The 15,913-nt window shown below is 30.3% G+C and overlaps 2 protein-coding genes across 7 annotated transcripts in view; one reads left to right on the forward strand and one right to left on the reverse strand.

Annotated features, from left to right (window-relative positions):
• The window catches only part of LOC114341526 (RB1-inducible coiled-coil protein 1), a 604,353-nt gene that overhangs the window by 370,528 nt on the left and 217,912 nt on the right, over positions 1 to 15,913 (forward strand). The gene's annotated exons all lie outside the window — the stretch shown is intronic.
• Positions 11,270 to 14,512, reverse strand: LOC126878818 (uncharacterized). Its single transcript, XM_050641732.1, has 2 exons — positions 14,237 to 14,512; positions 11,270 to 14,178 (listed from the first exon to the last, which is right to left on the reverse strand). Exon 2 carries the CDS (start codon positions 14,015 to 14,017, stop codon positions 11,570 to 11,572), a length of 2,448 nt encoding a protein of 815 aa, XP_050497689.1. The 5' UTR covers positions 14,018 to 14,178; positions 14,237 to 14,512; the 3' UTR covers positions 11,270 to 11,569.

Consider the following 15,913-nt stretch of genomic DNA (forward strand, 5'->3'; position numbering starts at 1 on the left):
AATCATATCGAGAATCGCATTTCTCAGTACATGTTTTGTATTAGTATTAGTAGGATACTTTGATCACTATGATTACTCTTGTATTTGAGTTACCAGTAATCATATCGAGAATCGTATTTCTCAGTATTTCGTATAAGTATAAGATCCGATATAACGACCTTCACTGATCTATTTAATGGATAGAAATTAAATGATATGTAATTGTTCTGTCATTGCTGCTCCACAATATCAGTAATCTCGAGTAATCTGTTTGCATCAATTAAGTGAAAAAACAAACCCTCGAAACTCTAGATGGCGTACCTTAGCAGAAACCCTGGGCACCCAGGTGCTTCGGAGGTCGGTTCTGATTGCCAATTCGTGTTCAGTGTTATGTTGTTCATTCTTAATATACTGATTTTAACATATTTTTGCATTTTTCGATGCGTTTTATACACTTTAAAATGTAATAATGCATTTCCACCTATTTTTTTATTGTAAACTATTTTCCAGACGTCATCCTAATCCTAAATACAATGCAAAAAGTTACAAGTCTCTATGTACCTACTATATTTAAAAATATATTTATTCCTGTGTTTTTAATGTTAAATGCCCTGGTCTAATAAAAACAATGCTATACCTACATGTAAAATTAAAGTTGATGATCATAGTCTAGAAATATTATCATTTCTACATATTCTCCGGTCAATCTAAGCTATTTTTTCTATGCCTGATAAGAATAGTGTGTATTTATTATTAAAATCTAATGTGTTGCATTTTTATTTTCAAAAGAACTAACATCTGTCAAATTCTTTGAATTATCTACCTCGACAAATCGTATAGACATCTGTTTCTGGGCGCATGCTTTGTTAAATGATATACCTCCCTCTGTTTCAGCTACTTCTCAGCGCCCTGTAATCCTGTAAATCTCTTCATAGCCTTCGCCCTTCATAGATAACATTTTAGTTAACTGTACTGATACCGGGCACTCGTAAAATACCGGTCCGACTCCGATATCAACCGAGTAGATCCAATACTCAAAATCAAAATAGGTACTCGCTCTAATACGATTGGTACGAAGTAATGAAGTAATCAAAGTAATCAAAGTAACGATTTACCTCTCTGTATAGTAATCGTTACTTTCGATATTCGTAAGTAGCGAATACTTTGTAACGAATAGTTACTTTTTCAACATCACTACTAATGTAGTGTTCAAATGCCGCGTTGCGTGTATCATCTAGCGCTGATCTTAATTGTCTGGTGAGTCGATTTATATATACATATTTGTCATTAATATTCCGGCTTCTTTGCCATCTACCTCTTGCTCTTCCTTTTTCGACTATTAAATTCGGAGTGGTACTTGTGTTTTCTTGCTTTGGAGTTGTTGAGCTCGATATCCAGCTTGTTGAATTTGTCAGGTGAGACACAAGGCTGAAAAATAAGGGTGTAACCTGGAGTTTTTGCGTTCTAAAATGTTTCCTGAATCTTCCAAAACTATTTCAAATCGAGCAAATTGTAGATATAAATAACCTCCTCGAGATATTTGTACAAAGTCTACTGTAAAAGTTCATTCGACTTTACATTATCAAAATTTGTACATCAGTAAACTTTTGTGGCATGTGAATATTAGATTTTTTAAAATATCTTCTTAATTTTATCGATGTTGATATTCTCATATATAAGTCCCGGGGTATCTGTTTTTCATCAATTTTTGGCATTTTAAAGTTATATAACCTTAGAAATTATGTTTGTACTTCGAGTCTAACTTAAATTTAGATTTTCTCTGGCGTTATTGGCAATAAAGGATAGATTAACAGTGTTTTAATGGCTATAAAAATAAAAATTATATTATGAAACTAGAAAAAATGACAGATGTTAAATATTTTGTAGAATAGTCACCTGTTCCTACATCACTCACCAATGATTACATTTTTGTTCTGTATTTATTTAGTGAATGGGTTATAAAACTCTGAAAATATTATTTTCAAACAATATTAATCATTATTACGGTACCGTCTTCGGACACATAGTCCAGGAACCGAAGCTTTTCACCTCGCAATTTTTACAGAATGGATCGATTTGCTTAAAAAATTGAGAATAAGTAGTGGATAGTCCAAGGATCAAAATCTATATGATGCTGAAAGGCGCTTTTACCATGGGGGTGGTTGCCACTTCTTCTCGGGGGTGGAAATTTTTTATTATATTTTGACCGCAAAAGTTGATTTTAAAACTTTCATTTTAAGCAAAAAATGTTCTACATATACATTTTTTTGATAAAATTAATAGTTTTAGATTTATTCGCTATCGAAAGTGTTAGTTTTATATCGAAAAAATCAATGTTTTTTGATGTTATACTCATTTACGATTCACTCAATTTTTGCCGTAGAAAAAATTTTTCAAACCGAGTTCTTGGGAATTAAATAACCTAAAATTTCATATTTAAACATTTTTTCGTATCGCTGATGCTAATCTTTCTATTCTGAAGAAAATGGCATTTTTTTACCAAACTACACAAATTCGTTATTCGTTTTTAACTCCAGTTTTTTAAAAACTAATCATTCTAAGCCAGCCAAACTTCTGGAATCTATTAATAGTGCGTAAATAAAGAAGAATAAATAAGGCCAATGACTAGAAATACCTCCAACTTACATTATTATGCTTCCAATTGGATTTCTACTTTTTTTTCAAAAAAATATATTGATTTCTTAACCGTAACTTTTTTATTTTCTATCCTAGAAAGTTTGTTGAAAAAGAATTTTGTAGGCTTTTATAAGATCTATAAGGCTATTAATATAAAATCGTTTTAAAATCCTCAGTCGCAAAAAGAGGTGATTTTGAAAGGGTTGGTAAAGGTGGTTTTTGCATGTTATTATAAGTTTTAATTGTTAATAGCTCACTCAATTTTTGCCGTAAAAAAATTTCTTTCAAACCATGTTCTTGGGAATTAAATAACCTACAATTTTATATTTAAATATTTTTTCGTATCTCTGAAGGTAATCTTTCTATTATGAAGAAAAGGGCATTTTTTACCAAACTACAAAAATTCGTTATTCGCTTTTAACTCCATTTTTTTAACTAATCATTATAAGCCGGTAAAACCTCTAGAACCTATTAATAATACGTAAGTAAAGAAGACCAAATAAGGTCAATGACTAATTTTAATTAGGGTGGTGAGTAGGGGGAAGTTTCCGATCACTTTTTCGCTGAAAAAAATAGGGACCGACATTCTTTTTATTATGTCACTTAATTTCTTATCTAGAAACTACTTTTTTATTTCAGGAGATAGATATTTTTAAATATTTTAAATTAGTTTGAACAAGTTATCCTCGAAAAATACGTATAGTTTTCCCGTCTTTTGACTTTGAAACTACAATATTTAGCATTTGACGAAGAAGAGCTAACATATAATAAAGTATAACTCGATTACTATTGGTCTTAAAGAAAATTAAACGATTTTGTTTATTTTTTTAAAAGGTACATTTTTGTTAAGCAAAGTTCTTTTGATAAAACGAAAACTTTTTGAGTTATTAGCAGAAAACTGATTAAAAACATTGATTTTTTCGATATAAAACTAAGACTTTCGATAGCGAATAAATCGAAAACTATTAATTTTATCAAAAAAATGTATAGAACGTTTTTACCATCTTTTGCGGTCAAAATAAAATAAAAAATTTCCACCCCCGACATGGGATGGCAACCACCCCCATTGTAAAAGCGCTTTTCGGCCTCATATAGATTTTGATCCTTGGACTATCCACTACTTATTCTCAAATTTTCAAGCAAATCGATCCATTCTGTAAAAATTGCGAGGTTTTGTCCTATTTTAAGCTTCATTACTTGGACTAACAACGAACTTTTTCGACTTTATAAGTCGAAAATAAAGGTAATGGACTCATTAATAACTGAGGTTTCTATTACTAATACAGGGTGAGCCATCTCTAACGGGACGGAAGATTACAGCGAAATGGTAAAAAATTTGAAAAAACATTTAAATTAGTAGTTTGTAAGCTACATTTTAAAATTACTTTGAAATATACAGGGCGTCCCAATAAATGGCGCCGTATCAAAGTGATATTTTCTCTTATGGAACAACCTGTATTTTATTGCATTTTTAATTGTTCGCAAAAAATAAGGTATAGTTTCATAAGAGTTATGTTGACTTTTCTTAAAATGTAAAGTTTTAAAAGAAGGCTTATTCTCAAGTTATTTAAAAAAGTATAAAAAAAATACTATTACATCTAAATAGTTGAATATTGGTTGAATGTATTCCATGATTGATTATTACACATTTATTTACAGGGTTTTCAACATTTACAGTTTAATTATTGGATTATTCATTGTGTCATATTATGCTTATTTTAAATGGAACATCATGTAATTAACACCCTCAGCGCCAGTGTATCCTTTTAGATACACATTGTCCTCAACGCTGTGTACCGAAAAAGATACACATGGCTCGTTGTGTTCGATCGGTTGTGTCTCCGAAAAGGACACACTTTCTTAAGTTTTTATATGTAGAGAATAATGTTATGGCCTGAGCCAATTTCCTGGTATAACTGGGTTTGGCCTTAGACAAGTAGACATGAAAAGATAGGTTGTATGTAACTAGAAATTCATATAAACATATAACTCTGATTGTGCCTCTAATAAGAGGCGAAAATTGTCGATTTAGAGTGCTGGTTTGCGCTCTCTGAACTAAGTGAAAATTAAAACAGTTTTGGCTTCGCATTGCCACTGAATAAAAATGGTATACATTTTTATTTTCTATTAGTATTACTCCTATCGAGTAACTAGGTCCATTTTCCGTTGGAGTTTACCAAGCTGTGCAGACGGGGTTGTGAATTGCAAATTTTAGAATTCCCTCTTGTCTTCATTGCAGCATCCATCTGGCTTACAATATTTAGAAGCTATGGAGGTGTTACCAGGAAAATGGTCCAATAAGTTTTTTTAGCGGTGTTTATATTTTCTTGATGGAATAAAGACTATTTAATATTAGCGTGAGTTTTCTTCTATCTAAAACTGAATGAGTGTATGGCATCCGAACAGATAGATCAAGAGCTGTTATAATTTACAATAAAACTTCAGAGTTGTAGAAAATTATCTTTTCAAGTCAGTGTGCTTATTAAATGATTTAATAATTATAATAACGTGGAATGAAGTAAACACTTCTGTTGTATGTAGGCATATGAATTTATTAAAAAATCCTTAAAATTTATCCACGAAGGAGTGGAAGTACAAAACGTTTTCGGTCAGACTGACCATCATCAGTGTAAACGTCCAGTGTACAAGTAATTGTACTAGCTACTTCAATAGGTATAAAATCCTCTAAAATACATTATTGTTACATTCTATATTAAAAAGTGGTCGACATTAAGTCGATGTCTTAAGATTTAAAGATCACATGTGAATGTATTTCATCCTTGCTCGAAAATTGCACAAGGTAAGTACTTATGTTCAGGTGAGAGGTTACGAACCTACGGCTACTGCGGCTAGCTACAAAGAGGAACAACACTAAATTGGATATATGGTTCATATCTCAATGCCTTAACCACAAAGTTATTTCAAATTTTTGCAGATTTAAAACATCAAAAAATGTACCTCCAAACATCAGGAGCTCGGTTCAAGTTAAATTAATGAAGAAGGAGATATGCAACCACTAGGGAAAATTAAATCACCTCAACTGTCAACTCAAGGTATTGTAAAGGTTCGTAACCTCTCACCTGAACACAAGTACTTATCTTGTGCAATTTTCGAGCAAGGATGAAATACATTCACATGTGATCTTTAAATCTTAAGACATCGCCTCAATGTCGACCACTTTTTAATATAGAATGTAACAATAACGTATTTTAGAGGTTTTTATACCTATTGAAGTAGCTAATTACAATTACTTTTACACTGGACGTTTACACTGATGATGGTCAGTCTGACCGAAAACGTTTTGTACATCCACTCCTTCGTGGATAAATTTTAAGGATTTTTTAATAAATTCATATGCCTACATACAACAGAAGTATTTACTTCATTCCACGTTGTTATATTAAAGGTATACAGCCAACTACAGGGTTTACCCCCTTTTTAAAGTTTTAATAATTATGATATTTTTCGTTTTTCCATCCTACTAAATTTAAGACCTATCATTTCGTATGTTCTGCGCCTGCCAAATTTTTACACGCTGTTTTTAAATGATTTTATACATGATTTTTCAGACAAATATTCTCAAGTTTCATGTAATCAGACAAACGTAATCAATCAAAAATATTGATAGTATCATTTTAAAGTCATCTACTTTAAATATATGTCTGACTTTTCAATATAAATTATGCAAATAAAATTAAATTATCAGTAGTAACAGAGAACAACGACCACACGTAGTAATTACACGAGAGCTCTAAAATTATCGGTTTGTATCCCGAGTGACACTTTGACAGTTTTAATTTCGCGACCCGAAGAGAAGTGAAATTATATCAAAGTGTCACGAGGGCAAAACAAATCGATCATTACGAGCTCGAGAGTAATTCGGTAAGATTATTTCATGAATAGAACTATCTTTTTAAATCATTTTAACTAATATTTTATTCATATCTTCGCCTGAATATTTGCTAAACCTGATTCTTGGTGTTCTCTGTGACAAGTTGTAAAACATTAATTGCCATTAATGTCACTGAATGTATTTTTGCATGGCAATGAAGGGCGTCTGACGTAAAATACTTGACGACGGGAAATCATCAAAAATTATCAGTAGTAATTGCACAAGAGCTCTAAAATTATCGAATTTTTCCCGAGTGTCACTTTGACAGTTTTAATTTCACGAGCCGAAGGCGAGTGAAATTATTTCAAAGTGTCACGAGGGCAAAAATTCTATATTAATTTTAGAGATCGAGTGCAATTTGTTGCGATTATTTCATGAAAAAATCTGTTCAAAACCAAAATTTTATTGTAATTTATTTATGTAAGTACAAATTAGTACAATTAAACACACAGTTATAAATATTTCACGGTTGAAAGTCATCACTTTTATAATTTTTAAAACATTAATTGTCATTAATGTCACTGAATGTATTTTTTCGTAGCAACGAAGGGCATCTGACGTAATATACTTGACGACGGGAAATTATCAGTAGTAATTGCACAAGAGCTCTGAAATTATTGAATTTTTCCCGAGTGACACTTTGACAGTTTTAATTTCACGAGCCGAAGGCGAGTGAAATTATGTCAGAGTGTCACGAGAGCAAAAATTCTATATTAATTTCAGAGGTCGAGTGCAATTTGTTGCGATTATTTCATGAATAAAACTGTTCAAAACCAAAATTTTATTGTAATTTATTTATGTAAGTACCATTAAACACACAGTTTTTATAAATATTTGACGATTGAAAGTCATCACTTTTATAATTTTTAAAACATTAATTGTCATTAATGTCACTGAATGTATTTTTTCGTAGCAACGAAGGGCATCTGACGTAATATACTTAAAGACGGGAGATTATCAAAAATTATCGATTTAATTCAGATTTCTGTAGCTTTCTATTGGCCAGAATCTCCTATGAATGAAATAATCAGTAGTAATTGCACAGGAGCTCTGAAATTCTATATTAATTTCAGAGGTCGAGTGCAATTTGTTGCGATTATTTCATGAATAAAACTGTTCAAAACCAAAATTTTATTGTAATTTATTTATGTAAGTACCATTAAACACACAGTTTTTATAAATATTTGACGATTGAAAGTCATCACTTTTATAATTTTTAAAACATTAATTGTCATTAATGTCACTGAATGTATTTTTTCGTAGCAACGAAGGGCATCTGACGTAATATACTTAACGACGGGAGATTATCAAAAATTATCGATTTAATTCAGATTTCTGTAGCTTTCTATTGGCCAGAATCTCCTATGAATGAAATAATCAGTAGTAATTGCACAAGAGCTCTGAAATTATTGAATTTTTCCCGAGTGACACTTTGACAATTTTAATTTCACGAGCCGAAGGCGAGTGAAATTATGTCAAAGTGTCACGAGAGCAAAAATTCTATATTAATTTCAGAGGTCGAGTGCAATTTGTTGCGATTATTTCATGAATAAAACTATTCAAAACCAAAATTTTATTGTAATTTATTTATGTAAGTACCATTAAACACACAGTTTTTATAAATATTTGACGAATGAAAGTCATCACTTTTATAATTTTTAAAACATTAATTGTCATTAAAGTCACTGAATGTATTTTTTCGTAGCAACGAAGGACATCTGACGTAATATACTTAACGACGGGAGATTAGCAAAAATTATCGATTTAATTCAGATTTCTGTAGCTTTCTATTGGTCACAATCTCCTATGAATGAAATAATCGATTTAATTTAGATTTCTGTAGCTTTCTATTGGTCAGAATCTCCTATGAATGAAATAATCGCTGTAATTTTTATTCTTGTAGGTTTCTATTGGTCAGAATATCTATGAATGAAATAATCAGAAGAATTTTTTTGCATTACCAAGTAACAAATACATATATTTTTTTAATCTGTATTTTCATAAGAAAGTGGAAACCAAAATGTGAAAATAAACGTATTTTCAATTGAAACTGTGGTTAGTTCCCATTAAAGTTAGTAACTAATCTTACATCCACCCATCTAGCCAAGAAAATAGTTTCAGAACAATATTACACTGTGGCCTTCTTATCTCTAATTATATGTTTCTATCTGTTCTAGTTTTTTAATTTTCTTGAAATAATTTGTGGTATTTATTTTTTTAAACTTCTTTCTCTTCAAATAGGATTCTGAAACTGTTCTCTTCAAATGTTACATTTTCAAGCATCTTTTGTCAAACAGGTTTTGTTTATTTTTGTGAATGTTTTACATAAAAGGAGTCTTTTGCAAATCATATTTTTTAAAATCTGTGATTTAGAATTCGGTAAAGAGTCTATGCACAGGTATTTACTGGCATTAGTAGTATGTACCTACTGAATACTGAATATCCTTATATTCGGTACATTCCATGTCAAATCACTCAGGCAAAAAATTTTGGATCTCCGATTTGTCTGAAAATTGGTATATAGCTTCTGCGGGACGTAAAAATAAGATATTTAAGGTCAAAAAAATCTTTTTTTCTCAAAATGTGATTTTATGCGATTTTACAGTGATTTGGTGTTTATTTAAACAAATTTGCATTTTCTGTCGTAAATTATCAATGAAAAACATAATATTTTAATAGAAAGGACTCAAAAATGTCATTATATGGCATTATAACAAGTTATTTTGAATCAAAACAAGTTTTTGATCAAATTTTATAGTGTAAAAAACGTTAAAATACATTTTCCTCCATTCCCAAAATACATCATCATCGATTTGGCTGAAAATTTGCCCACAGATATCCAAAAGATAGAACTTTAAGTGGTTAGAAGGATTTGAATTATATTACAATACCAAAAAAGTTACATGCAGTAATATCAGACTCAAAAGTATATATTAGTCCAGTCGGGATAGCATTTGACCTTGAATGCCGAGCTGCCCAAAATTTTGTTTTTCTGATCTTTAAGGGAGTCAATAGTAGCCTAAATTTAAAATCACGAATGAATTCCTCCGTTACGTTAGCCGCCATCTTGATTTTAAAGGAGAACCTGTTTGGCTCAATATCTCCGCTATTTTTAACTTTTCGACAAAAATGGTAGGAACTGAAATTGTTCAAAATAAATCGTATTTACAATTATTACAATTTCTTTTTAACAATTTTTGTCGTGAGGTCGATATTTTCGAGTTAATTTTACTTACAGTAGACGCCTATATTTTTGACTATAATATTGCATGTAACTTTTTTGGTATTGTAATATAATTCAAATCCTTCTCACCACTTAAAGTCCTATGTTTTGTCTATCTGTGGGCAAATTTTCAGCCAAATCGATTATGATGTATTTTGGGAATGGAGAAAAATGTAAAAACGGTATTTTAACGTTTTCTACACTATAAAATTTGATCAAAAGCTTGTTTTGAATGAAAGTAACTTGTTATAATGCCGTATAATGACATTTTTGAGTCCTTTCTATTAAAATATTATGTTTTTCATTGATACTTTACGATAGAAAATGCAAATTTGTATAAATAAACACCAAATCACTGTAAAATCGCATAAAATAACATTTTGAGAAAAAAAGAAGAAGAAGATTTTTTGACCTTAAATATCTTATTTGTACGTCCCGCAGAAGCTATATACCAATTTTCAGACAAATCGGAGGTCCAAAATTTTTTTTTGCTCCAAAATTGAGTGATTTGAAATGGAATGACCCATTCATTTTGAATGAAAATACCGTGCTGAATTGTATGAACCGTATCTTACCGCTTGTTTTATTCGTTTCTTCCACCTATAAGAAGTTTGTTTTCAAGTCATTTATTTACACTGGTGATGCCGTTCATATTTAATAGATCTACTACCTCTTGTAGCGTTATTTACCTTGTGTCAATATTGCCACATCGTCTGTAAAAACAATAGAAAAACTAAATAGATTTGTGATTAATAGAGGAAAGCACTATTTTCGTAATAAAATTGACTCTAATATGAATTTTTAATACAGTCTAAACAGCATTTGTGATATCTTATCTTACCATTCACTGAATTCTACTTTCGCCTACTTTCATTTTCTATTTTAACTTTTTCTTTTAATTAAATTTATTTCTATCGATTTCTTTTTTTAAACAACAAAAATTATATCATATTTGTTATTGATTATTTGAAATGGTAATTTTTGTTGCTAATTTTTACCTAGGTTATAGTCATATTAAATCTAAACGGGAACTGGTGTATGTTTTCAAAAGACTGATAGTGTGTAAATTAATTTATTAAATCAGCTAAGTACTTTCAGCATATTAATGCCATCATCAGAGCTATCCTATAAAAAGACTAAGTTGAAAAATCTTATTCATAAAAAATTATAAAGTGAAACTTACGTCTTATAGGTGTAAAAACCTCAAAAGAAGAGAAAACTTCGAACAAACACATTCTATATTTTAAAAATTAACCCAGGGATATAACCACTGGTTAGGGTAAAAAACCCTTAAATGTTAAAAATCACATTTAATGTGTTTTTTTTACAAAATGGCCACCATTCGTACAAAGAACAGCTGTTACTGACAATATTCAAAACGACAGCCTGCTGACGGAAACAATAGTTCCTAGCGACATCTGTGTTATTAAAATTGTTTAAAATTTTTGAAAATGACTAAGTTGTCATATGTAGTTAACTAATTGGTATGACGTTAAAGTTAATATGAAAGACTAAAGTTAAATTTAAATGACAATTGTTAAGTTTAAATTAAAGTTAAATGTGAAAATAATCAAATTATCAAAGTATTATTAATTATTAAAAAAACCAAACAACCAGTCAGTTCTGACCAAATATAGAAGTGAGATAGATGAAAACCAAGGAGAAGCACCGTTGGACAAGCTCAGAGTTCCAAAACTGTTTGAAAACAATATTATTATTAAAAAAGCCAAATCGAAAATATTTAATTTAATTGTAATCAATGAAAGAAAATTCAAATATGTTATAAAGTAATGTTCAAAAAACTAGAGCAATTGTTGGGCATGCTGAATATAACAGTATTAAAGAAACTTCTTAAAGATTGGATCAAATTTACAATTTAATTGAACCTGGGTGTTAACACAATTTTGAGGATTTCTTTTTAATTCCCTGCTAATTTCTAAGTCTTCTAATAAATTCATTTTTGTATAGTTGTTAATGGGTATACTATGTAGAATCCTACTATCTCTTTGGGGACTGAAGTTATGTTTAGAAGCATGTAAGTGATTGCCAAAACTAGATTTGTCAATCTTAGACAAATGTTCTTTGATGCGTGTTTCCAAAGGTCGCATAGTTCTCCCCACATAGGTAACAGGGCAGTCTCCACAGGACAATTTGTATATACCACTTTTTGATGTTTTTCCAATTTTATCTTTGGTGTGAGAAAAAATAGATTTGATACTTTCCTTACATTTGAATGATAGTTTAAGGTTGGGGATGTTATTTAGGATTTTGGCTATATTATCTGAAGGATAACCTATGTATGATATTGATCTATACATAACTGCTGTAGTGGAATTATTAAGAACAGGATTGTAAGCTAGGGATCTATTCCTTTTACTCCTTAATTTGTTGAGGATGTTATCAACTAAAGTAGGGGAGTAACCATTACTATATGCAAGTTGTTTGATAATATCTAATTCTGAATTGAAATTAGTATCTGATAATGGTAGACTAAGTAAACGATGGATGTAGCAATAAAAGGAAGCCATCTTCTGTTGAAAGGGATGGTTAGAAGATCTAGGGATGGTATGGTCAGTCTGAGTAGGTTTTCTAAAGACTGAAAAAATTAATTTACTGTCCATCCTAGTTAAAGTAAGGTCTAGAAAATTTATAGACTTGTTGGACTCGGTTTCTAGAGTGAAATTTATAGCTGGATGTAAATTGTTGAGCAAATAAAGAATATTTTCAGCATCTGTAGAATTGCCATCTATAATAGCCAATACATCATCAACATACCTGAACCAGTATAAGATTTTTTGGAAAGAGTTTTGGTTCGAAGAATTATTATCAAATATGTTAACCTCGAGGTTGTTAAGAAACAAATCTGCTAGCAAAGGTGATAAAGGATTCCCCATTGCCAAGCCTTGTGCTTGTCTATAAATAATATCGTTAAAGGTGAAGAAATCTTGCGATAAACAAAATTTAAGTAAATCCAACAAGTGAGGAATTGAAACTCTATTAATATTACTTTTAATAAGTAAATCCTCCACTAAAGGAATGGTTTCATCTCTAGGTACATTAGTAAACAAATTACTTACATCAAAAGAAACTAGAAAGAAGTCTCTAGGTAAGTTTAAAACTGACAGCTTATTTACTAAATCGGTAGAATTTTTGACAGAATAAGAAGGTTGTAAAGTTATTGTAGATTGTAAAATGGAATTAATGAATTTAGACAATGTAACAACTGGTGTGTTGTAAAAGCTAACCACTGGTCTCATAGGAACATTCGGTTTGTGAATTTTTGGTAAACCATATAGTCTAGGTATTTGAGGATTTGACAAAATGAAGGTTTTTTCTTTCGTTTTATGTAATTGTAGGAAATCTTTATGTTTAGATAAGGTATTTTTTAGGTTAGTGATTAATTTATTTAGAGGATTTCTATCTAAAATGTCAAAGTTGTTATTTCTTAAAAACTCTTCAGTTTTCTGAACATAATCACTATGATGCATGATGATGAGGCAGTTGCCTTTGTCAGCTTTAGTTATGATGAGGTTATTACTTTTCAGTTTGAAGGATAATTGTCTAATCAAATGGAGTTGTTTAAAACATTTGGTTTTAATGTTATTAACATTGTTATTAAATTTGATCAGATCTTTTTGTAAAGAAAGAAAACAATTGCTTTTTAAGTTAGTTTTAGAAATGTTGTCTAAAGGTAAGCTTTCTATTACGGTATCAATGTCAACTGAAAATTCCTCAACCATTTTATTGTTAAAAGGTACTAGAGTAGAGAATTTTAACCCGTTGGACAGAAAATCAAGTTCTTTATTAGTGAAAGAGCAAGTTGACAAGTTAACTGTACGTTTGTGAAATCTAAACTTAAAGGAACCCATCAATCTATTAGTGTTTTGACTATTACTGTTGAGATTATTTTTCTTTTTTATCAAATTGTGAAGCTTGTTATTTACTCTATTGAATTTGGACTGTTTTATGTACTCTAAATTATCTAAATGATTGGCTATGGAATCTCTGAAATTATCAAACGGAACCTCTCTTACAATGTTGTCATAAAGTATTTTAAGCTGAACATTAATCTTATCTAAATGAGCATGATGTTTACAAAGTTCTTTTTGAAGAAATTTCCTTTCTATTTGTGACTTAAAATTAAGAGTAGCAGTGGAAGGTACCTTACATTTTGCAAAAGTTGGTGTAACTTTGAATTTAATGCATTTGTGGATGAACCAAATGTCGATGTTCAGCAACTCTCTCTTCTTTGACAGTCTTAGGTATTTACTAAAGTCAACTACCATACTGTAGATAATGAATAGAAAAAGACTGTTTGACTTGTACACACTTCTATATAAATCTAAACGGGAACTGGTGTATGTTTTCAAAAGACTGATAGTGTGTAAATTAATTTATTAAATCAGCTAAGTACTTTCAGCATATTAATGCCATCATCAGAGCTATCCTATAAAAAGACTAAGTTGAAAAATCTTATTCATAAAAAATTATAAAGTGAAACTTACGTCTTATAGGTGTAAAAACCTCAAAAGAAGAGAAAACTTCGAACAAACACATTCTATATTTTAAAAATTAACCCAGGGATATAACCACTGGTTAGGGTAAAAAACCCTTAAATGTTAAAAATCACATTTAATGTGTTTTTTTTACAAAATGGCCACCATTCGTACAAAGAACAGCTGTTACTGACAATATTCAAAACGACAGCCTGCTGACGGAAACAATAGTTCCTAGCGACATCTGTGTTATTAAAATTGTTTAAAATTTTTGAAAATGACTAAGTTGTCATATGTAGTTAACTAATTGGTATGACGTTAAAGTTAATATGAAAGACTAAAGTTAAATTTAAATGACAATTGTTAAGTTTAAATTAAAGTTAAATGTGAAAATAATCAAATTATCAAAGTATTATTAATTATTAAAAAAACCAAACAACCAGTCAGTTCTGACCAAATATAGAAGTGAGATAGATGAAAACCAAGGAGAAGCACCGTTGGACAAGCTCAGAGTTCCAAAACTGTTTGAAAACAATATTATTATTAAAAAAGCCAAATCGAAAATATTTAATTTAATTGTAATCAATGAAAGAAAATTCAAATATGTTATAAAGTAATGTTCAAAAAACTAGAGCAATTGTTGGGCATGCTGAATATAACAGTATTAAAGAAACTTCTTAAAGATTGGATCAAATTTACAATTTAATTGAACCTGGGTGTTAACACAATTTTGAGGATTTCTTTTTAATTCCCTGCTAATTTCTAAGTCTTCTAATAAATTCATTTTTGTATAGTTGTTAATGGGTATACTATGTAGAATCCTACTATCTCTTTGGGGACTGAAGTTATGTTTAGAAGCATGTAAGTGATTGCCAAAACTAGATTTGTCAATCTTAGACAAATGTTCTTTGATGCGTGTTTCCAAAGGTCGCATAGTTCTCCCCACATAGGTAACAGGGCAGTCTCCACAGGACAATTTGTATATACCACTTTTTGATGTTTTTCCAATTTTATCTTTGGTGTGAGAAAAAATAGATTTGATACTTTCCTTACATTTGAATGATAGTTTAAGGTTGGGGATGTTATTTAGGATTTTGGCTATATTATCTGAAGGATAACCTATGTATGATATTGATCTATACATAACTGCTGTAGTGGAATTATTAAGAACAGGATTGTAAGCTAGGGATCTATTCCTTTTACTCCTTAATTTGTTGAGGATGTTATCAACTAAAGTAGGGGAGTAACCATTACTATATGCAAGTTGTTTGATAATATCTAATTCTGAATTGAAATTAGTATCTGATAATGGTAGACTAAGTAAACGATGGATGTAGCAATAAAAGGAAGCCATCTTCTGTTGAAAGGGATGGTTAGAAGATCTAGGGATGGTATGGTCAGTCTGAGTAGGTTTTCTAAAGACTGAAAAAATTAATTTACTGTCCATCCTAGTTAAAGTAAGGTCTAGAAAATTTATAGACTTGTTGGACTCGGTTTCTAGAGTGAAATTTATAGCTGGATGTAAATTGTTGAGCAAATAAAGAATATTTTCAGCATCTGTAGAATTGCCATCTATAATAGCCAATACATCATCAACATACCTGATAAATCTAGTTGACAAATCTAGTTTTGGCAATCACTTACATGCTTCTAAACATAACTTCAGTCCCCAAAGAGATAGTAGGA

Source organism: Diabrotica virgifera, chromosome 1, assembly GCF_917563875.1.
Source record: "Diabrotica virgifera virgifera chromosome 1, PGI_DIABVI_V3a".
NCBI classification, from domain to species: domain Eukaryota; kingdom Metazoa; phylum Arthropoda; class Insecta; order Coleoptera; family Chrysomelidae; genus Diabrotica; species Diabrotica virgifera.